The sequence below is a fragment of the Paramisgurnus dabryanus genome, chromosome 8, assembly GCF_030506205.2.
Source record: "Paramisgurnus dabryanus chromosome 8, PD_genome_1.1, whole genome shotgun sequence".
NCBI classification, from domain to species: domain Eukaryota; kingdom Metazoa; phylum Chordata; class Actinopteri; order Cypriniformes; family Cobitidae; genus Paramisgurnus; species Paramisgurnus dabryanus.
Genome location: NC_133344.1, coordinates 27,371,235 through 27,395,981, shown reverse-complemented (window position 1 = coordinate 27,395,981; position 24,747 = coordinate 27,371,235). Strand labels below are relative to the sequence as shown.

The 24,747-nt window shown below is 37.3% G+C and overlaps 1 protein-coding gene across 2 annotated transcripts in view; it reads right to left on the bottom strand.

Moving 5' to 3' along the window:
- Positions 1 to 4,289: 4,289 nt before the first annotated feature.
- The window catches only part of exoc3l2b (exocyst complex component 3-like 2b), a 38,634-nt gene continuing 18,176 nt past the window's right edge, over positions 4,290 to 24,747 (bottom strand). The window contains exons 4-13 of one of the 2 annotated variants that reach the window (XM_065281317.2): positions 15,611 to 16,256; positions 15,221 to 15,335; positions 13,092 to 13,202; positions 12,477 to 12,577; positions 12,203 to 12,316; positions 10,163 to 10,298; positions 9,602 to 9,724; positions 9,317 to 9,472; positions 7,144 to 7,265; positions 4,290 to 6,099 (exon numbers count right to left, since the gene is read on the bottom strand). In XM_065281317.2, the coding sequence (XP_065137389.1) occupies positions 5,820 to 6,099; positions 7,144 to 7,265; positions 9,317 to 9,472; positions 9,602 to 9,724; positions 10,163 to 10,298; positions 12,203 to 12,316; positions 12,477 to 12,577; positions 13,092 to 13,202; positions 15,221 to 15,335; positions 15,611 to 16,256 (1,904 nt within the window). In that variant the 3' untranslated portion in view covers positions 4,290 to 5,819. The remainder of the gene's footprint in view (positions 6,100 to 7,143; positions 7,266 to 9,316; positions 9,473 to 9,601; positions 9,725 to 10,162; positions 10,299 to 12,202; positions 12,317 to 12,476; positions 12,578 to 13,091; positions 13,203 to 15,220; positions 15,336 to 15,610; positions 16,257 to 24,747) is intronic. The other variant, XM_065281316.2, reaches the window with a different exon arrangement.

Genomic DNA, 24,747 nt, shown 5'->3' with positions numbered 1-24,747 from the left:
TTACTTTGAGGGGCAATTTCTGAAATAAGATCGCGCAACTTTCACACGCTAGCAAAATGAAACTACGCGGAAATCAGCCGCTTTAATTTTATCAATGAAAGGCTAAAAATAGCGCTAAAGACGTAAAACAGTACCTCAGATTAGATAAATGGTCGGAGAGAAGGCGATCTCCTGCGGCTGTTTGAGCACATTCAACCCATAGACTGCAGTTCAATCTATTGTTTTATTTCCGCTATCATCATAGGTAACATGAAATAAAAATATGTTTCCACACACCAAACTTATACGACGCTGGCGCATCCTCCAACTGCGGGCAGACTTCCTTTTCTCTCCCACTTGCCATTTCTACACGTAACATAACCTGCAGTGCTTATACTCGAAACCAGTCACCTCTTCTTTCGCGCGAAAGGGAAACACGCTATCTGAGGTCACATACAGGGCATGAGACTACATTGCGCATGCCATGAACCGTTGAACCGTGCGGTACACACGCGATCCGGACCGAGACAAGCGAACCGAACGGTTCGGATTTTTTTCATGGACCGTGCCACCCCTAATAATGATGTAATGATTAAACTGTACAACCAATAAGGGTTAAATAGATAGATTTAATGATATTCAGACATGCATGGAGTATTTATGGAATCAGGAGATACAATTGTGTATCCATGTAAACTGCTATTTTTTCAGACTGATGATTTTCATTTGGTAGAGCATAAAACAAAATTGAATTCACTAAAGAAAAGACACGAGCCATATACACCGACAATATACTACTGCTATTACGACTAATGATCTTCATAAAAGACTATTCAGTAGTATATAACATCTTTTTACAACCTTGTACTGTATGTTTTCGGTCAAATCTCCCTCCCAGCACTTAACCTTTTTGGCTTATTTTGTAAATCCATTTTTCCTCATTGTGAATAAAATGTCTGCCAAATGAATATGTATGATGTTATATAATATACATTATTATTGTATATAGGAATATAAATGGTATAAAATATGTATACACTGTAAAAAAATATGCAGCAATTTTGTCATATCAACATATATTTTTTGTTAACTTAAATAAAAAAAATTAAGTCAAACAATTTTAACATGATTTTATAAGTCTTGTCAACTTTTTACAACCAAAACTTAAAATAGTAGGTGGAATTGACTTGTAAAAACTATTTTTTTTACTTCATATTGCATTTTTTACAGTGAAGGAAAAACACCCAGTCATAGGCTTGCAAAAACTATTTTTTTCTTCACATTGCATTTTTTACAGTGAAGGAAAGACACCCATCATAGGGAAAGACTGGAAGAGAGTGTCTTGTGTTGAAACTTAAATGCTTGACATTTCGACAAATAAAACACAAACAACAAATGTTCTGAATAACCTATTAAATTGAATACGTTTACTTTCAGTTCTTTCTGCATTTATTTGGAATCTGACAGGTCTGCAGGTACAGTAAAGTCAATAATAACTAATGGTTAATCTTAAATGTCTTAACTTTGAGCTTTGCCCTTAGTTGTAACTGCTTGCTTTGTGGTTAAAGTAAATCATCATTATAAAGTGGCTGTAAATGGGTATCTTAAACTTCCCTATGTATTTCCCTGCTGTGCATTTAACATGCAAAGAGCTCTTTTGTGTTTAATTAGGTTCAGGATGCCATTGACAGCCTTTCTTTTCATTCTTAGTGGAATGTAACAACAGTAAAAAGAAAGTAATCATCAGTACAAACACCCTACATTTTGAAATATTTTGCCCTTGACAAAACGTTGTTTCAGAACCATAGGTAAAATTATGGATTTAGGTTTTATTTGATTTGTCATCTAAATGTGTATACATACGAATTACAGCCTGTTGAGCCTCTGAACAGACAAAAGGCAAATGCAGTTAGTTCGCATGTAGTTTAAGTTGAAAAAGCGCGCCATCTGGTGGGAAGAAGTAACTTACATTCAGATGTTCATTGCAAAACGCTTGCTAAAATATTTTTAGCAGTCACACTGTTATTGTTAATGAGAGCTGTCCTTTTCATAATCACAAATAAATGTAGCAATGTAGACTATAAATGAGTTTGTCGTTGGTCGTTGGACTTTCTGGTCGCTGCAATACAGTCACTAACAAAAAAATCTTAGGTTGCACATGATTGAATTAATTTTTCTTAAAATGATTTTTCTTAAAAAAAAATGTTGGATACGTATTTAATTATGTACACCAGTTCAACATGATTAAATCAAGTTTTCTCAAAATGAAATACATTTTAATATATTAATTTCATTTTAAGAAAACCTAATTTAATTATGTGCAACCGGTGTCCACAAGTAAAAAAAAAAAAGGAGGATAGTATATAAAACAGAAGCGTTTATATCACTTGACTGAAATGTTTCTCATGCTCTTAAAAACTTTTATTTTAAAATGCAAAAACGTTATTTTATTTTATTTTATTTTATTTTATTACTACACCAAAATTGTACAAATTTTAAAAATTGTACATCACTTCCCTACTGAAAAAAACATAAGCTGGTGAGCTGGTTTTAGTCACTTTTTAAGATTTGCCAGGCTGGGAGGACCAGCTTAAACCAGCCATTCCCAGGTTAAACCAGCTACCAGCTTATGCTAGTCTTAGCTGGACTTTTCAGTAGGGTTTATACAGTGGTACAGCACACAGTTAAAAGAAACATAGTTTTCCTGACTCTTAACTATGGTTTTATTATAGTAGAAGTAAAGTAACTATCAGAGATGTCTGCATATACATCTGCAAGATGCTTTTTTAGTGTTTGCTAATCTGCAATAAGTATCTGAGACGTCTCCTGTCATAGACATTTAAAATATGTATTTAATATGTTTATAATTTAAACAGCAGACATCTTATACAGACGTACTATATTGAGGAGATGATAATGGTTTTGGTTACCATGGTTACACTGTTTTCACAGACAGTCAAACTTACTGTAGTAATATTATCCCTGCTGAAAAAAACAATAAAACCATTACAGAAAATTCAAATGGTTTCCATTTAAATACCAATAGGAACCATTAGCTTTTACCATTTAAATCACCTCACTGTGTGTTTTGGGCCATATTCCATTAGAACCAAATAAAATTCCCAATAAAACCAATAGAATTTCTGTGATGGTGTCTATTGTTTTTTTTTTAAGTAGGGATAGTTCATTTTCGAGAGGTCCGTGCTAAGTGAAAACACAGGACTACATAGCGCACGCAACACAGTACTCATAAAAACAAGACAAAACCACACAAGTGAGTTACAGTGTCATCAAAAAAAAAAAAAAAAACACAGGTGCGTGTCTATATCGTCTGCGCATGCGTCAATGCGGCTCGGACAAGTGCTCAGGACCAAGGACAGCGGCTGCCAAAAAACACGAGCAGCAACAGGCGAAGTGACGTCACACACAGGAAGACCCACTACCTGTCAGAGTGTTTAAAGATCCCAGTGCTGTGGTCTCAAACCAACTAACTGCTTCACTACTCATCAGACTTAATTCCTATCAAAGCTCTGTTTTAAAAATAAAGGCTAAAGTATTGATATTACTTTACATCCAGAATCAGTTGTCATAGACAACAGAGGTCTGTACGATTTACACATGCATTTTACATAATGTCTCTTTTTAAAACACTCAAAAATAATAAAGTAGCTACTAAAGGTTGTGGTAACTAAATCAAGCTATGCTGTATGAAGATTTTCAATAAGGAATTAATGGGCTAAACAAAAAACGAAAATAGTTTGAAGTGGTTAAATAACTCACTTTCATCTATTAAAACAGTTGTTTGGAATTTAAAACTGATATTCTTTATAACTCTGACACAAGGTAACATAACACAATTGAAGTAGATCTCAAAACCGAGTTTGTAATAAAATTTAATGGAAGAAACAGAGACATAAAATGTTGATCCTCTGTCATTTATTGAACTGTGATTTAATGTATGTACACTGTAAAATATTTTCCTATATCCAAAATAGCAGTTTATGTCAACATTCAAACCCAAGTCTTTCTTATGTAAGACATGAAGAGTACCCTAGTACACTGAAACATTTATTTTTAAATTCTTTTCAGTCAACACATCAACATTTACAGACTCAAATCTATCAAACACATGCTGAGATGACAAACTGGATGAAAGACTGTATGTTTAGATGATTAACAGTAAATGCAGAATCCATAAACTTTGAGTATTTAAGTATTGAACAAACAAGTATTTAAAAGGACTTAATATGTCAAATAAATCTTTGGTGTCCCCAGAGTGTGTATTAGGCATGGGCCGATTACCGGCTTCAAGGTATACCGAGGTTTTAAACAGTCAAGGTTTCAAAACCACTGAAATATTCTGTGATACCGTCTCCAAGGTATGAGCTGTGTTTATACAAAATTCATTAAATCATTAAGTCATGTGATTGATTTAATGTTTACATTTAATATACATTACAAAAATATTATATATTTTTTGAAAGCATATTATAATTTAAAGGCTTTATTTTTACCTGGCATTTAAAAAATAACACATTTTAGTGTTGCAATGGCAAAACCGTAACACCGTGAAACCGTGGTATTTTTGCTAAAGGTTATCATACCGCCAGAATCTTATACCGGCCCATGCCTAGTGTGTATGTAAAGTTTCAGCTCAAAATACCATATAGATCATTTATTATAACATTTCAAAATTGTCACTTTTTAGGTGTGAGCAAAAATGTGCCATTTTTGGGTGTGTCATCTTAAATGCAAATGAGTGGATCTCTGCACTAAATGGCAGTGCCGTGGTTGGATAGTACAGATTAAGGGGCGGTATTATCCCATTTTGACATCACAAGGGGAGCCAAATTTCAATGACCTATTTTTCACATGCTTGCAGAGAATGGTTTACCAAAACTAAGTTACTGGGTTGATCTTTTCCACATTTTCTAGATTGATAGAAGCACTGGGGACCCAATGATAGCACTTAAACATGAAAAAAGTCAGATGATATGTCCCCTTTAAGGTAAACAAACAAAAATGCAAGTTCTATGGCTGTACATTGACCATAGTTTCTTTAAAGTCATAAAATTATACATTTAATAACTGATCTTTGTGGTTGTTGTTTAGGTTGGCTACCATTGTTTTATAATTATTACTATTGAAAGAAATTAATGGTGCAATAAATAAGTCATGAGATATATAAATAGTCCCTCTTGATTTCTTTGTAAATCTGAATAATCTCACACAAAGCACATCTTATTCGATAAGAGAACAGATGAGTCGATCATGAAACACTTAAATATGATAAAATAATTCAAAGATTAAAGATAACTGCGATTTTATAGTACCTTAAAATAAGTCTTCAGTCATGTGCAACTAAAATGAAATAAACATTTAATTCATATTCATTACTGTCAGAAAGCCAAGATCAGAAATGTTACGATTAAGAGAACAGAAAACAATTCCTAATACTCAAAACTGAGCAGTGTTTCGATCAGTAGTTATGATTTTTACGCACTCCTACACTCATGACCCCTGCGGTTCACAATCCAGAAATACATTTCTTATAGATGCTTGCTTAATATCACTTCTGCTTTCTGTGTCCAGTCAAAGTTTAATGACCCTTGAACTATACAATCAGATGATAACATGTCACACCCAGACCAATATAAAATTCACAAGAACGATCATATCGAGATAACTGTAGTGCTGTCATGTTCTTATTTTATAGATCTGAAATGCACAAGCATCTCAAAACCAACTCTTTTTTTTCGTCCTGACTCGGCAACAGCATCCCGTGCCGATCTGCGTCTGTCCAAAGCCTCTTAAGAAGCACAGAGAGCTTTTGTGATGGGTTACAGCACTTCATCCGGGTTCTCCCTGACTTGAGTCCTTCTGCGACGGATCCTCATGCTGGAAAAAAACGATGATGTGGTGAGGGCGATGCGGCTCAGACCCAAGTTTAGACAGTGTACTTCTGATGTCACGGGCACTTCGGCGAACAGAGCCCTGTCACGGGACATTCGGGCGGGTCCGTCGCTGTTCTCTATGTCTTTCACTATAGCCAGAATCTCCTGCCGCTCCGTTTGTCGTGTCATCCCACGGATGTTCAGTATAGCGGACACATGTTTTCTCCTTTAAGCAAATGCACAGGACAGGGTTTATTTACTTTTGATTGATACATATGTCATATTTAAGAATAAATGTTTAGTATCATAATAACTATAGCTATATATATAGCTAAGTGTAAAAATGTATCTATTTTTTTAAAAAAAGGTAACAAGAACGCAGTTGTGTCCCACACTCGTGTCCCCCCAGTCAAAAAGTCAAGACATGACCCATTGTCAAAATTTCAGTGTACATCACTGTAGTTCATCCAAAACAAACCAGAAATGAGACTCAAAGTGTTAAATACCGGAATTATCCTTTAAAGAAGAACATTTTCTAGAAGAGATTAAACTTTTGTGAAAATCATTAAAAACGCTGGTGCTGGCAATCTTTTTTTTTAAAAACGCTGGTGGGAAAAGTGTTAAAGGGACTGGAATATGAGAGTTTATGGCACGTTATGCCCAAAACACACCCATTACTCATTACAAGAATAGAAACAACCCTTTTAGACTGTACGCTAGGCACACAAACCATTTTTCCCATCGTTAAATTAGCAAAAGTGGATTCGGACGTGCCCTTTTAGACTGTGCGTTTTAGACCATGCGCTTACATTGTTAAAATAGGGCCCATAAAAAAATACGAAGACGGATCTCAGTGTAAAACCCTATGGTGTTGCTAACACAAAACAATGGATCCCAAACCACATTTAGGTCAAATATTTGAAGGTTCAAGTTTTATTTAGCACACATTCCAGAAAAGAGTTTCCTTAGGATTCTGATTAGACAACTGCCCTCTTTAGGTCAAGGCATGGAGCTGGCAGGATGCCTGTGTTATTGCTATGTCTTTGTTAGGACCCAGAGTTGGATTCGCTGTACATCTTCCATGCGAATAACTATAAAAATCAGGAAACCCCAGAGGTCTTGTTTGCTTTTACAAGCCCCACTTTTGCGGTCAAACAAAATAAATGGCAATAACCTTGTTTTGTCAAATGACCCGAGCTCTCTGCTTTTTGACCTCGATCATATCAGGAGCTGCAAGGTATCCCACGACACTGTCCTTAAAGACACTCACCGTATGTCAGGGAATTCTCGTACCAGGACGCCAACTTCCATTTGGATGGAGGGCGTGTCTTCCAAGAGAATGATCTCTGATAGGTGAGGAATGGCGCTGTCAAGCCATGAAGCAGAAGATTCCTGAATGGAGGAAAACAAACAAGATAACATCAGATCCCTGTCACATTTTTCATGCCGTGACTTTTTCCTGGAAACATCAATCTTTGTACTACTATGTGATAAAAAATAAGTGAAAGATAAATATGCTCCATTTTAAAACTAAACTGTATAGGGTGGTTTTCCAGACAGAGATTAGCTTAAACCAGGACTAGGTCTTAGTTAAATCACACACACAAAAAGATTTTAGCTGGGTTTTCACAGACAAGGTCATATACACTAGTGGACAACTTCCCAAAGCACCACAGGACTCAAACAACATAAAAATACAATGAGTAATAGTTATTTTTACCCTGCTGTTTCGGAAAAACATACCTAAAGGAGTAATAATAGGAACACATGTTATTCTAATCGAGTTTAAATATCTGTGCCCATCAAGGCAGTTCTTCCTGATTCTCAGTTTGACCTTAAAGGCAAGTCATGACTTCAAAGCCCCAGGCCAGGACGTTCCCTCGTAAACATAGGCATCCTGTTGTCCACAGAGGTGACAAACGGATGTTTTAACTGGAGCAGGGGACGGGCGCTACACAGGGGAAAAGAGAGTTTGGGCAGGTCATGGAGATGCCCTTTGGAGCCAAGGGTCTGTTTGGCCACCGTCTACACAGGCCTGGTCCAATGGTGCCCATTCTTCAAACTCTCTTTTGTTTGGAAGTTGACTATTGTTATGAATTCTTTCCACTGGCTGTACATGATTCTTGGACGATTAAAACAACTAGTTAAAAACAGGATGTGCCATTTTGTGTGATGGATCTAGGAATGCGGAGTTTACAGTGGCCAAAAAATTTATTTGGACACTTAAGTGTAAATTTAAGAATTACATTTTTTTTTTGTAAATGCCACCTACCAATAAATGAAGTAACTTTTTGGAGAACTACACTGTAAAAAGTCCAACATGATCTCACAAAGTTCCATGGGATAGTTTTTTTGCTAATTTTTCCGTGGCATTCTCACGGATCTCCGCATTTTTCCGTGGCCCTGACACAGACTTTCTTTTCCGTGGCATTCTCACATAGTGGTTACTTAACTGCTTTTTCCTATTTTCAAACCACTGTTGCTTTGGTTTAGGGTTAGATTTGGTGTTTGCGTTAGTATGTCACTTTGACTATTGGTTGATACATTTTTTTCTGATGTATTCTTTTATATTTTCTAAACTTTAAACTAAGGCTGTCAAAAGATTTATTGCAATTAATCGCACATTTATGTATATATCTAAGAAATATTTGCATTTATATACTGTATATACATTTGTATAATTTATATTATATAGAAATATAAATATTTTATATAGAAATATAACAATTTTTTCTTAAATATATACATGACTGTGTGTGTTTTCATATATAAATAATAATTATACACACTACACACACGTTATGTAAACACAAACTTTTATTTTGGATGCGATTAATCACGATTAATATTTTGACAGCGCCACTTTAAACAATTGTCACCTGGGGTTGGGGTTAGAGTCGGGTTTGGGTAGGGATGTCATTTTATGTAAATCTAACCCTAAACCGAAGCGACAATGGCAAGAAAATAGGACAAAACAGTTAAGTAACCAATCCGTGAGAATGCCACGGAAAAATGAGCAAAAAATGTTGTGACTATGCCACGGAAATTCGTGAGATCAGGTTGAAAAAGTCCTTGTTGCACTTAAATGTTTAAGTTTAATCAACTTAAATTCAACTTTTCTGACTAGTTAGAAGTTGTGATAAATTATAAAAATAAAGTTGTAACTATATAATAATAAAGTAAGCCCATTCAACTTAATTTTTTCTATTTATACTCCTCACTAGTCAAAAAAGTTGACTTGTTGATTCATGTTGTTTAAACTTAAACATTTAACTGCAACAAGGTTTTTTTACAGTTTGCAAATACTTCTTGTCGTAATATCGACTTTTATTTCATTTTAAACCAAACAAGCGTCTGTTTGTGAAGTTTTGTAAGAGAAATATGATTTTTTTGGTTGTGGCGTCGGTATACAAACACTTTTTTTGTGGAGATAGGTGACTCACCAACTCTGTAAAAAGAGTTTTAAGGTGCTTTCCCTCATCACGGAGACGGCCAGCCATCTTCTTCCTCATTTTGAGTGATGTGCAGATGATTCTGCCCCTCATAATGGCCCGCAGATACTCTGTCATAACACGCCGGTGCACCTCTCCCACCAAAACCTGTGAAGACGCGGCATCAATACACAAAACTTCATCAATTTGCCAACACAGTATTAATGGTTGATGTTTTTAGATCATTTTATGATAAACCGGCAAGTTTGATATAAAAAAAGTGTCATATCCGTGTACCTCGTACGGTGGAGTGTCCATCCTGCGAAACCTTTTGAATTGCTCTTTAATACAGGTCTCGATTTGGTCGAATGGCTCAGTGTTGCTCAACCATTTCCTTTTAATCAGTTTATCAAAGAAGGGCTATGTAAGGTGAGATAGAAAAAATCAGATTAGACATCACATAAACAAACCACACACAGGAACATACTATATTTGCCTCCGACAGGAAGTGAGAGCTTTTCATATTTAGAGTTTCACAGCTAACTTCCTGTCATGGAAGTCCCATCTTGGAAATAAAGTATGCGACCCATGAGGACGGGCAATGCCAGTCTGTACAGCGAGCAGCGTTAGGCAACAGGCCAAAAACATCTAATTCACTGGTGTTTTTTCCACACAGCTATTTTTGTGTCTCATACCCAGAGTGGCTATGAGGAAAACAACATCCTTGAGAACAAGGCGTAGGGGAAACGCTGATAAGATATACTTTATATTCTTGGACAGAGGCACATGACAAACATGCATTACAGTATTTACAAGTGTCTGGGTGAGGAAGTCTGGGGTGATGTATGGTCGCCTCACCCTGATATGCTCGAAAAGTCTGTCGTTCAGCACTCTCACACTCAAGTTGACTATCCTGTCCAGAGATGTGTTGGCTCTACGTATGGAGTCCTCACTGGTGGAGGGGTCGCACTGCCCACAACGCTCCACAAAGCTCCTAAACACAAAATAAACAAACTGGAATAAGCACAACTTTATATGTTATAGTTTACAAATAACAAATGGTTATATATGGAGAAGTATTCAAAACGTTTTAAAATACTTCACTGAAATGTTTTTCTTGATTCTAAAAATCTCTAAATGTGATTGTGTATGCTTAAATGTTACTATGTGTTTTTACAGAATACACTTTAAAAAAAATACAGCATTTTTATTGAAATTAACATATGTATCAGAAGACAAAACCTTAAATAGTAGGTTGAATTGACTTGCAAAACCAAGTTTACACTGTAGATGTAAATTGCTTTATTATTGTTGTATTAAATGGCATGATTATGATTTCTAAGCAAAGGGTGAATACACTGAATATAATTAAATATAACATTGTTTTGATTTATTTTCAGGGTTCCCACACCTTAGTTAACTTCAAATTCAAGGACCTTTCAAGGACTTTCCAGGTCCAAAACCCTCAAATTCAAGGACTAAATATGGGGACACATTTCAAGTGAGAGCAAGGTTACATCATGTTACCTTTTAAGATACATTGTTACAGTTCCCTTTTGAGGGAACTCACGCTGCGTCACTGCGGTGACACTTTGGGGACGCCTCCAGGGGTAAATGCGTCTGAATGTATATGTCAAATTTAACCAATGGTAAGGCTTAATGACAAAGACAGGGTGACGCGGGAGCCAGGAAGTATATCGCTATCTGAAATATTCCCAAAGACGGCCTTACAGGGACGCAGGAAGTATGGCAAGGGAGACGCTGCGTCTCATTCCCTCTTAGGGAACAACAGTTAGATTCGTAACCAGAGATGTTTTCATTTGTCAAACACAATTATGCAAAAAAGCATTTTGGTATGAATCAACATTCACATACAGCAGATATAAGCTTTTAAAGCAAACAGTTTAGCACGTGTACACAATATAGGGAATTAAATTGATTTTTTTTCCAGAAAAGTTCTTGCATAAAATAGATTCAAGCACTTTCAATGACATGTATCTATGAATGTATATTTTCAAAAACTTCCCAAGGCCTTGAATTTTCCCCCCAGATTCACAAACTTTCAAGGATTTCAAGGACCTGTGGGAACCCTGTATTTTATATGCTTTTAGTTACAATATAATTCCCATAGTTACAGGTGTGTTATTACACAGTTTGGATGAATTTACTATTATTTTAAAATAAATACGTAAGGAATAATTGACGACGGGCCGTTGAATTATAAGAAAATACTGCACACCCAAGCTGGTTATGCGTTACACCCTGGGTGTGCATTATTTGCGAATAATTCAAAGGACCGGAGTCAATTATTCTGCTTATACTACGGTTACAAAAAATATTGCTATGGTGCCTATTTTTAAGACATTTTAAAGGTTAGGTGTGCGGTTATTGAAAAATAATCAACACCCATGGACATTTCTCAACCAATCAGAATAAAGCATTCAACAGCCCTGTGGTATAAATAAAAATAAAGAATAGCAGTAAGCATTTCTAAACTTTTGAAAAGTAGTGATACCAGGGGGCAAAGATAACTCGCAATTATATATGAAATAAATACAGATATGAAATAGATTGAACAGATAAGCAATTCAGTATGCAAATATTGCACTAAACATGCTGTAATTACAATGCTATCTCACAATAATTTGTACATATTTTACAAGTTGGCTAATTCTTATTAATTCATACAAACACATTTGTACGTTTTTGGACGATTTGTCTTGACCGCTGTGATGTTGGGGTTAGGTGCTGGGTTAGGGGTTTGGTTTCACTGTTGATTTATTCATGAAAATTGTAGGTTGTTGCACTATTAACTTCATACGAATTAGCCAAATCTTAAAATATGTATGAATTCTCGTGAGACCAGGCTGGTTATTCGAAATCCACAATGAAACCCACCTGAAGGGTGGGCAGCAGTTGACAAGGGCGATGGTTTTAGCAATGTATCCATCTTCATTTTCTCCAAATCCGCTCATCAGTCCCTCATGAAACATCTCTACCTTTCTCTGAAAGCTTTGGAGACAAAATCAATGATTTAATTATTGGTCATGTTTCTTGTGAAATCATTTACAAGACTGTTCAAATAATGAGGATGAATATGACTTTATCTAATCATAAATTATTACAAATAATATAAATATAATAAAATAATATCCGTGCATTATTTTCCTACCTGAATAAGAAATCTGCCAATCCATTGAGACTGCACTGAGCCACCCGTGAGCCTAAATGTCGGTTAATAGCTGCAGATTTCTCGAGATCCACTTGTAACCTCTACATAAAACATAAATAAAATATTCAACATTTTCAAGAAGCAACTGTTGGTGAAACAAGAAATTCACAGTTTGTGGAAATCTGATAATTTATCTTCTACTTTGGTAAATGTGCTTGTTGTACAACACCTTGCATGATTATTTATCTAAGGATATCTGCTTTAACCCTATATGGCCACTAGGGGCCAACATAGATCTTGTAAAAACAAAATGCTGTAATGGAAACGGGCTCACAATGGGAAATGTTTGTTTATTTTGGTTCCAGCTAGGGGACTGTTTTCTCACTGCATTACGCTGAGGTGCAAGGATGCCATTCGACATATCTTAGGTTTGCTCCAACAATACATCTAGTGTCCAGAAGATGTTGTTGAAGGACAGAAACAGTGGATCATTGTGCATGAAATCAAAACTGAGTCAATTCTTCGGACAGCATGTGATATTTGTGCTTGGCATGATGTCAGAGCATGTGATAAACCTGAACCATCTTTCGATTTGCTGTGTGCCATTATTCTGACCTGAATAACAGTACGAGCTAAAGGTATCTGATACTCTTCAACATTCAGGGAGTCCAGCCATTTTTTTTCCTCCTCATCCAGAACCTGAGACAGTTCATTGGTCACCTTCCCCTAGAAAACATAACAAATCAGGTTAGCAAACTGTAACAGATCACATTTTGAGTTGTGAACTTGATGGTGAAACCATGTAAGGTTTTAACCAGGCCTGCCTTCATACTTATTTTCCAGCTCCCCTAGAGTTAAACATTAGATTTTTACCGTTTTAGAATTCATTTAGCCGATCTCCGGGTCTGGCGCTAGCACTTTTAGCATAGCTTAGCACAATCCATCGAATCTGATTAGACCATTTGCATCGCGCCTTAAAAAGAACCAAAGATTTTTGATATTTTTCCTATTTAAAACTTGACTCTTCTTTAGTTACATTGTGTACTAAGACCGACAGAAAATTAAAAGTTTTGATATTCTAGGCAGATATGGCTAGGAACTATACTCTCATTCTGGCGTAATAATCAAGGACTTTGCTGATGTAACATGGCTGCAGGAGGCAATGATATTACACAGTGCCCGAAAACAGTCTCCTTAGTAACTTTCAATGGCAGGGGACTATTTTCGGGCAGTGTATAAGATTATTGCGCCTTCTGCAGCCATGGTACAGCAGCAAAGTCCTTGATTATTACGCCAGAATGAGAGTATAGTTCCTAGACATATCTGCCTAGAAAATCGCAACTTTTAATTTTTTTTATTTTGTCGGTACACGATGTAACTACAGAAGAGTCAAGTTTTAAAGGTGACATAGAATGATTTGAACGGGGTATTTATCCTTGTTCTGTGATGTGAAATTTAGACAAAAATGTTTTTGTTTGGGTCTGTAATGCCTTAGACGCTTCCTAAAAACCTCTCTCAGATAGCTCTATTAGGGTGGAGGATTTTAAACAAGTGGTTTTGCACCTATTTGGCTCCCCCTACTGGCTTAACCTGCAATCTCATTACTGATTGGCTGACTTTGCTGCCACTCAAAAATGTACCCAATTATTTTAAAGTGGAGGGGCAGTGAGATGCCTGTGATGTCATAAGCATCAGTTTTTCAGATTGGGCCGTTTTCTGGCTGACATTTCTAAAAGAGGAATTTCTGAGACTGAGATGTTTAGCATGTCTAGCACTTTTTGTATGTTTGTGAATGCGGGTAGACTACCATTATTCAACAAAGACAAGGTAAAAATGGTTTTTCATTCTCTGTCCCCTTTAAATAGGAAAAATATTGAACTCTTTGGTTATTTTTAAGGGCGATGCTAATGGTCTAATCAGATTCAATGGATTGTGCTAAGCTATGCTAAAAGTGGTACCGCAAGACCCGGAGATCAGCTGAATGGATTCTACAAAGAGAAAAAATCAAATGTTTAACTCTAGGGGAAAATGTGTGTCCCTTTTATGCTCCTTACCTTACTTATGATGTAACTTAAATAGCTGTGTAATAAGGGGGATAATGTACATTATATATACAAGATCACATTGTCGGGGCTTATTTCTGCAATAACAACCTGCTTGCCCTTACATTATCCCTTACTTAAAATGTGACCTCTGCATTTTACCCATCCCAGTGAGTAGTAAACACACGCATACTTGGAGAAGTGGATGGCCGGGAATCAATTGGGAACAAGGTGACTTGCTCTGGGGCACCTCAGTCACAACCTGCATGCTGTGAGACTTTAGGGTACATTTTTTCTGCTTAAGATAGCTAAACAATTTCTGACTACAGTGTGCAAAGATCTAAACTGTGTAAGATTTCAAATGTATCTTTAATGTAAGGTTAATATACCACCACATTGCAAGACAAATATATCCATTTAAGTATCCTTTTTGCACAAACAGTCAAGTTGCAAACCGAGCGAAGGGAAAAAATCGCTGTCAGACTGGCTTCTATTGTGTGGCGCTCATTGTAGACAGGAAAACCGTGTACTGACCCTGAAATGCCTCAGTCTAATTGACCGTGCAGGTTGCAACGACCAGCCATGTCTTTAAGTGTACAGGATGTGCTTTCAAGGTGCATGGACAAGCGTAACAGAGCCAGGAAAAGACTGGAGACTAAAGAGATAGTCGGTGACAAGGTATCAAGGAATATCAGTTCCTACCCTGACGGAGTTGAGGCAGTCAAGCTCCAGTTTCTCAACCGTCTCTGTCGGGAGCAGCGGGCCGATCTGGTTGAGGTTAATGGGTGTTGTTATGGTGACCGTTCCAAGGACATCTCTGCAATAACAACAGGAAGAACAAATCACAAAACTTCACTCGTAAGGAAACACTGAATTATGAAGGAGCAGGAATGGGAAGGTACGAGCATGGGTATTGTCTCTCATATCAACCAGAAGCTATTTATAATAATCTGTCGTGGGTTTGTTGATGTATCCAAACAGTACGAAAAATGAAAAACAGGTTATACAAATCAATGTAAAATTTGACTTTCTTTGATAAACCCAGGGCTCCAGAAACACTTGCTGTGTTTACATCATAAACTCAGTGTTTACCTATTGTAGATGTTGTAGAGCCAGTCTAGCAATGAGTAGATGTCAGTGATCTGCAGGTCTCCGTCAGCGATATGTTGGAGACGACGAGTGACAGCCTGGTGGTAGCTCTGTGTGTACACTTGAAAGGAGTTGTACTCCGGTGGATATACAGAAACCACATTGCGGCGAGCTGCTCCCAGATCTTCCACCATTCTGACCCTCAGCTTATCCAGATAGGCCGCCAAGTCGCCCGCCTGTGCTTCTCCACGCTGGGGTAAGTTTGCATCGGCCAATTCTGACACTGCCTCCTTCCAGCGTTTTTTAAACTCCCTCGGTCGTGGGCCACCAGGTACGGCCCCCTCGCTCTGAGCCCAGTCCCGGTCGGCTTGCTCTTCCTGCTGGAGCACCTGTACCACCAGACCCAGGTTGGGTCCAGCAGTGGGGGAACGCAGAGAGTCCCTTACCACTTCCCACAATTCTTTTTGCAGGGCCTCATAGAGCAACTCCACATCTTTGGCTTTGCGCCGGCTGCTGTCTTTGCTGCTGGGGCTGGTGAGCTCTTCGGCAGGTGGAGATTCGGCCTCCCTACACTCCTGCTCCAGCTCCAAGATGTGCGTGTCAGCCAAAAACAAATCTCGTTTCGTCACCAACTGTAGGATCTCCAAGACTGACAAAACATAGGGAAGAGAGATCATCCATTAGTCACATAGAGTAGAGTAAATATAATAAAATGTTTGCTTCATTACAACGGTTTGATTGTTGTTTGGATTAGGGATGGGCATTCGATTAAATTTTTTTAGTCGATTGTCAGGAGAATTAACGATCGACTATCGATTAATCGTTAATATTTTTATAATAAAAAAAATTATTTAACTTTTATAATTCAAAAATGTTGAATACAAAAATACAGTGTGTTTTCCTCCATGAGACCTTTATTACAAGATCAACTTGTGGCAGACAGTTAAACTACATTTAGTTAGACAAACCGAACATATATGCGCTTGAATATGCGGTGCTCTAAAGCAGCTGCAAGCCGCATTTTTAAACAGAGACCTAATTTGTTCCAAAAAATCATGACCTCTTCATGATTATTTTTTTTTAAATCAAAACACGGAAGGTCACAGATAACGGAGTATGGTGTCAAATATTGCACCCTGGTGGTAAAATGTTGAATTGCTGCCACACAGTGAAATTCATTTAATTGCTTCAAGACACACGCTACACTAGGCAACTTAACCTGCATTAGATAAAAAAAGTAACAAATAACAAATTATCGTCATCGACTAAATTCTTAACGATCAACTATCGATCGTCGATTAATCATGCCCATCCCTAGTTTGGATGCTGCACTTTAAAAAATAAAGAAACAACTGAAAATATTTTTTTGCATTCACCTGAACAATCAAGCAATTTTGCGCTTTAAAGATGTCTAATAGCTGGATATCATATACCTCACAAGTTATTTTGGCAAAAATAACATATAACCGAATTCATGTTTGTTTTGGCTAGAAGTGGGTTACTCTATCGGTTCAATTAACATAGAATGTGAAATGACGGTTATTGCTTGATGGGTTTCCACAGTCAAACTATGTGTTCATATGTGACCCTGGACCACAAAACCAGTCATAAGTCGCAAAAATTATAGATTTTTTTATGCCAAAAATCATTAGGATATTAACTAAAAATCATGTTCCATGAAAATATTTTGTAAATTTCCTATTGTAATATATCGAAAGTGTATTTTCATTAGTAATATGTGTTGCTAAGGACTTCATTTGGACAACTTTAAAGACGATTTTCTCAATATTTTGCACAATAAACATTCAAGAACAGTTGTATCTTGGCCAAATATTTTCATATCTTAAAGGGCACCTATTTCATTGCTAAATACAACGCTATTTTGTGTATTTGGTATAATACAATGTGTTTGCGTGGTTTATGGTTAAAAAACACATTATTTTCCACATACTGTACATTTCCCTCTCTACCTGAACCGCACAGATTTTGTACAAAACTCTTTGATTTAAATAGCACTGTGTCCCTGATTGGCCAGCTAATCTGTACGTTGTGATTGGCCTGAATACCTCTGACGTCAGCTGGAAATGTGACGCTCCTTACCATGTTTGAAAGATTCAGTCACAATGCAATGCTAACAGGAGTTAACTTACAGGTATGGATGTTAAACATATGTCTGTACCTACTAACTTCTGAACAAATGAATTTGCCAAGTCTATGAAGCCTCCTTCTATAAAACAATTTAATATTTAAACATTTAATATTGGTTGCTGCGAAAGACGCCACGCACTCTGTAAGAAGCAGTGCCTTGACCCATATTTAACACGTGTTTTTAGACGTGACATGCGAACGGCCAGGGGACGCTTTATATCGAAATATCAGAAATGTGTTAAGAAAACATATCACTTATTGAAAAAATATATAAAGTGAAATATATTGATATTGAATTATTGTCCAGCCCTACTTTCGCACATGGTTAACATGTACTAATACACACAAAAAGAAATGTAAAATCATCAATCTGGGCTCTTTAAGAGTTTTTGAGGAATGTTTGTAACCAAACCAATCATGAGCCCCATTCACTTCCATAGTAAGATAAAAGAGTACTATGGAAGTGAATGGGGCTCATGAAGTTTTCATTTTTGGGTGAACTATCCCTTTAACATTTTACTGTATAGTCTGGTTGTTTTTCCTCGTTTTTTTGTGACCGTATCATGTATTTCTGTTTACGTGGCATTATCACATGTCATTATTTAGGGTTAGATTTGGTGTTTGCATTAGGATGTCACTTTAAGTATTGGTTTATACTATTTTTTTCTGATTTATTTTTTTATATTTTCTGATTTTTAAACCACTGTCACCTGGCTTTAGGGTTAGAGTGGGGTTTGGGTAAGGATGTCATTTTATATAAATCTAGCCCTAAACCAAAGCGACAATGGTTAGAAAATAGGACAAAACAGTTGACCAAAACGTGACAATGACATGTAAACATAAATACGTGATGCGGTCACGGAAAAACACGGAAAAACGTGACAGTGACACGGAAAAGAATCATAAATTTATGTGACTATAGGTATGTAATTTTGTGATACTGGGTTGTCTGACTTCAATGCACCTTTTGTGCAACAGTTTTGTGAACAGTTCTTTGTAGAACCATACAGCTCAACAAATAACCTTTTGGAATCATTTAACTTTAAAAACGAAATGCGGCTAAGCATGCCTAACCAGCAAGATTACCTTGATCAGTCAACCGTACAAATTCTGTTTTTTAAATCACAATGTAAGTGTAAAAGTGTTTACCATGTAAAACTTCTTTATTAATACTTTTAAATTTGTAGTTTATTAAAAAGTTTGGATTATTCCAATCATAAAGTTTCATTTCAAATGAAGAGCATGTAGCTTTCATTTTCACTTGTAATTGAATGGATATTCAGTTTCTGGAGAAACACTGGTTCCCCATTTCTATGTTTTTAAAAGTACCATAAAAGCCAAATCAGCATCAAGTGTTCAATATTTAAACATCAGCAATAAATAATCACAATGGAGATGTTGACTGGCTCAACCTTCTAAAGGCCAATCACATTAATTATATAGACTATCTATTCAGTATCTACTTATATTATTCATACAGCAGCATCACCCATCAGCAAAGAGTAAGCTGAGTAAGCTAACAAGGGTTGAGCCAAGTCAGTACTTGGATGGGAGACGTCTTGGCGAAACCAAAGTCGCAATGTTGTTAGTAAGATCAACAAGAGGTGCTCATCTCATGGTGTTTGTAGGTCTTAATAACCTAGCATAGTAATGTAAAATAAACCTTTGGCTGAGGAGTTAAATCTAGTGCTGGTGCTGGAAAAACAACTGTTCTGCAGTTTAATGAAACACATCTGCTTGTAATCTTAAAGACCTTTATTAGGTTGTTCAGATGTATTTGAGCACTGAAGTGAAACTCCAGACCAGTAGCTCTCCAGGAGGGAGTTGGACATTGTAACACCAAGGTCCTCATTTTTTATAGTTGTTAAAAATACAAGGGTGTTTCCTGAAAAGAGTAGGGGTGCGACCCTTGCATTCAAGCCAAACGTACCAATCACTGCCTCCAAATCATTCCCTATATGAATTGAAAACATCCATGTACTCTCCTTTGCATGGGTGCTGGTTCTGGTGTACTATGGTGGCTATTACATCAAAATTCTGGGAAATTTGTGCCATCCATCACATCCTAAAATGTACTTGAATGCCAATTCCTCAGAACATATGCAATAAATGCAATATATGTTCCAGATGGTCCAAATGGACTGCCAGTTTGCTCTGTTGGCCATGGTTTATAATGATCTCACGTGCGTTTGGATGTATATGAGCACTTTTTTACCTTCCAAAGAAACCCTTAATGAAGCAGACAGACTCACGTTGAGGTCAGTGCTCACACCCATCCGTCATCTTTTCCAGTCCTCTCCTCTGGGATGAACACATTTATTTAAGTTAACAATCTCATCTGATTACTGGAGGCAGGTTGTGACAAGAGTCTTAAGTTTGTCTTATAACGGTCTGCATGATAAAGAGGAGGTCGACGAGTTTGATCTTTTGTTTAACTGACATGCAAGCCTAAAATCAAAACATAGATTTTACATGTTCTGAAAACAAATGTCCACGGTGTGCTTTAAACTCACCGCCATGATGCTTAAGAATAGTACACGGTTAACAGAAGAGAATAGTGGGTGCTTAGGTGTTGCTATGCAGTTTTTAGCAGCATTAATAAACCCCAATATTTAGATCATCTAGATTTATTAGGTCTGATTGACTGGTGTCATCAAATAAATGAAGCATTGTTCGTGTAACATTAATTGTGTAAGCAGTTTTGGGGGTGACACAATAGGTAGCACTGTTCCGGTGGTCTCCGGAGCGAGCCCCAGCTAGGACAGGTGGTCTCTCTGTGTGGAGATGTGCATGTTCTCCCTACAGTATGTCAGCATGGGTGTCCTCCCACAGGCCAAAAAGAGGCACAATGTTGAGATGTACAAAGACGACTAGATGTTTAGATGATCTAGAGACAATCTACACTGTCACAGTCCCTATGGCTGTCACTGGGGCAGCTTTCAAGAAGTACACCTTTGCACCTAAAGGGTTCATATTAGTATATCAGATGTACATACTGGTACCACATCTGTACATATGTGTACCTAAATAGCACATATTAGGACCTTTGTAAAGGGTACCACCTTCTTTTTTCTGATTGTAACTTCAATTCCAAGCTACTTTAAAAGCATGCAGCAGTTATGAGCTTAACCTGAACAATCTCTTACTCATGGCAAAGCTACGTCAAAGATCAGCTGTGAAAATAATTTGCCCTACTGCTAAATTCCTCCCAGAACATTGAAGGGACAGTAAAGGGTCTTTGGAGTGCTGAGTTGCGCATTTATTTCCCGTAACGTCCTGACTTTTTCTTCGAGGGAACAAGGAAGGATGCGGGGGATCTCAGTTGGCGCTTGACTCATCAGTCCCTGTCGGGGATGGAGCGTCCAGTTATGCCATAAAAACCTGAGTGTACCAGTCCGTCGGAAGGAGATATATATTTATAATGCAATATCGTCACACTTATTGTCAACAGACAGGAATCACATGGTAAAATTAATCTGCTATCGAGATAAAAAAAAACGCAGTTGCTTCCTCTTGGTATCCTCAGCCACGTGAAAAAGATCTCCACCCAAGGACGTATTATTCATGCGGCTATGATCGGACAACTGGTGACCCTGAAGTACCTCAGGAAAAAAAGTTAAAGTCAAATGCCCTTAAGGCAATATTGAGACTAGGAGACTTAAGTTATATCCCACAATCCTTAATATGCTGAACGCTGCCAGTATGTGAAGGTTAAGCTGAGTTTTATAGAGGACAACTAGATCTTTGTTTCCCAAGGGGGCCCGCTCACTAAACTTCTGGCGTGGAGCATACTTTGCTTAAGCATGGACTTGTCAACACCCTTCCTTAATGAAAACCACATATCGAAGTGTTGCCTTTTAAGGGTACGTATGGCACATATGCTATACACATACCCACCCACCACCGCTTCCAGGAGAAGCTTATGGTAATACTGTTTGCTTTAGACGAAGAACGTAAAGGGTGGAGGCTAAAAAGATCTGACTAAGCAAGATATCGGCTAACATGAGCTCCAACACACCTGCACAACCAACACCTCTCAGCAAAACCAATCACGCATTACAAGAAAAAGATTAGCCAGGATTCTAGGAATGTAATGAAATGTGATCTGTTCTTTGTCATGCCACAGATTTGAAACTATATTCCCTATTAACCCTCTGTGATCAAATCACTCAGGAACAGTAATACACCACATCTTCTCTCAAGCTGGAACAAGCTAAGAAACCGAATAACTTGAAGAACAGCAGCCCAAGAAACCTCCCCATAGCCTCTGTCGCACCTTATTCATTCGCTTCTCCTATTTAATGCCCAGCATGTGCAGACCAGACATATTTTTCAGTAGAAATGAAATATTTCATAAGTAGACAACCATTTCCTGTATCAGCTTGTTCTGTACTAAAATTCATACCAGCAGATGGGTCGTATTGGATTTGGCAATGCTAACTACTTTGTCCCTGCGTGTGAGTCCGTCCCAAAGGAATTGCACATGTTAAAACTTTCTTTCAACCTTTGGAGTCAAGATGAAGTGGCTTTGAAAGTGACGACTTGCCTCGCCTGTCATTGGAGACCTTAGGTCAGTATGCAAACCGATGCCATGAGGCCTTCTAAGCACTGCATGGTCCCACCACTCCCTTCTTAATTTATGTAGACATGGCCAATGTCAACAGAACAAATCTAAATTGGACCATATGGAAAACGCGAAGTCCACTAAGCGCTACCCTGCCCTTGTTTAATACTCGCTGGTTTATTTGACAAGCATAAAGTATATCATCCTGCCAAGTATTGGACAAAAGCTAGATAAGCTGGAAAATTTGGCTATTCCCTTTGCCAAAGTTGGATGAATATCTGCATGGATGAATATATGCTATTCATCTACAAGCTGGCCACAGCTGAATGGCTTTCAACTACTTTTATGGCCTGTGGTTGGGTTGTAATTTGGTACGATCTGGGAATCATTGACTAAGATGAGGGGTAAACTCCCATCTATATGGCTTTCTTTATCAATGCAGTCAAATGTTAAATAACGGTTGGACGCTCTGCCAGTCAATCGAATGCATTCTGACACCAGTAGACACCAGTCACCAGATTGAACCTTGCCCTCTGAACTCATAAGAAAGCAATAAGGATTAAGTTGGAATATGCTTTGCCCTCATATTGCTGTGAAATTATGGAAAAAAGAGAAAGTGTCATTAAACATTAAACTTGGTGGAATTTTTTTCACATAAATTATGGGCATCAATAGTCTGAGACCACTAAAAAGCACATATCTGCAAGAAAATCAGACCCTCTCTACTAAGTTAACATAGTCAGTGTGTCAAAAGTGCACTAGGAAAGGTACTATAGAAATTAAACATATTAATAACCAAGACGCAGAATAAGAACAGTGCCGAATCTTAAAGTCCACCTGTTGTGAAAATCAGGTTTGTATTGTTGTTTATATGTCTATGTGGTGTTTTTAATATGCTTTAAGACAAACAGTGTGAAAATACATCATTCAACACCATCACTGAGTATTCTCTCTATAAAATTGGAGTTTTGCAAAGAGAGACGCAAAACTGCGGGTTGAAATTGCCACGGTTTTCTACATAACAAACATGTAACCAAACACAACATTACAGTTAAACATTTGTTACTGTTATGTTATCAATACAATATCGCACGCCTGGGAAGAGTTAGCCAATCAGATTTGAATTTTTTTTATATATAATATATATGAATGCAAATCCATTGCAACACTTCTGTGATGCTCACACAAGTTGCTCACACACGCAATACTGCAAATGCGCAACTCGGACTTAGCAGCTGCTTGAAACTGCAAATGTAGGATCTATGTACATATATATCTATAGTTCGAGCTGGTGTGATTGAGTAGAGGCAGGGACTAATTCGCATATTCATATATCCACGTTAAGTAAATGAGGAATGGATGTACAGTAACGTTCGAGCTATTTTAAAGCATGACGAAATTACTGTCACAGGAAAAACTGTAAATATTTCTTATTATTTTAAGTCGTAATGTTTCTTAGTTTATTCATTTTATAAAAATTCAAAAGCTTTCTATTTGTTTACAGATTTGAATTACATTTTAAATCAAACTGTAGGTTTTTACGGAGCCCCTAAGGGGACATGGAGCAAAAATTAAATAAAGTTTAGTTTTGCGTGCACACGTGAAACTATCGCGTGCGCACGTGAAACTATCACGTGCTATTCATCTATTCGCGTGCGATAGTTTTATGTGTGCACGCAAAACTAAACTTAAAAAAAAATTCTGCACATGAAGATTTCGCGTGAGCACATGAAAGTTTTACGTGAGCACATGAAACTAAACTTTAGATTTTTTTTACTCTAATGTCACCTTAGGGCAGGGGTGGGCAACTCCTGGTCCTGAGGGCCAGTGTCCCTGCAGAGTTTAGCTCCAACCCTAATCAAACACAGCTGAAAAATCTAATTGAAGTCTTCAGGACTGTTTGGAAATGACATTCAGGTGTGTTTGATTAAGGTTGAAGCTAAACTCTGCAGGACTGTGGCCCTCGATGCCCACCCCTGCCTTAGGGGCTCGGTAGGTTTTAATAATTGTAGTAATTTTTTTTTTTTAAACACAGTAATAAACCACCTGCACCATATTATACAATAGCTGTGTGTTAATCTATCTAAGATTAGAAGATCAAAGTGCTCCAGATATCTGCTCCTAACACAGAAAGTAAAGCCATTGACCTTGATTTGTCTGTTTACTCCACCTCAAGCAAAGTATGATCTGTGCAAAAGCTGAAAACTGACAGTTGACACCCTTTACAAAGTACTTTTACATCCAGTTTCTGGATTTTCTTGCATGTTTAGTGATTGAGGCATGTCGGAAGTTACACGTTTTCTGAAGCGTTACTTCCTTCTTTAATGTTTTCATTGATCCATGCATTCTTTCAAATGTAGCATTGTGAGGACTAGGGCTGTCACGATTATGAAATTTGGCTAACGGTTAATTGCCTAATAAATTATGG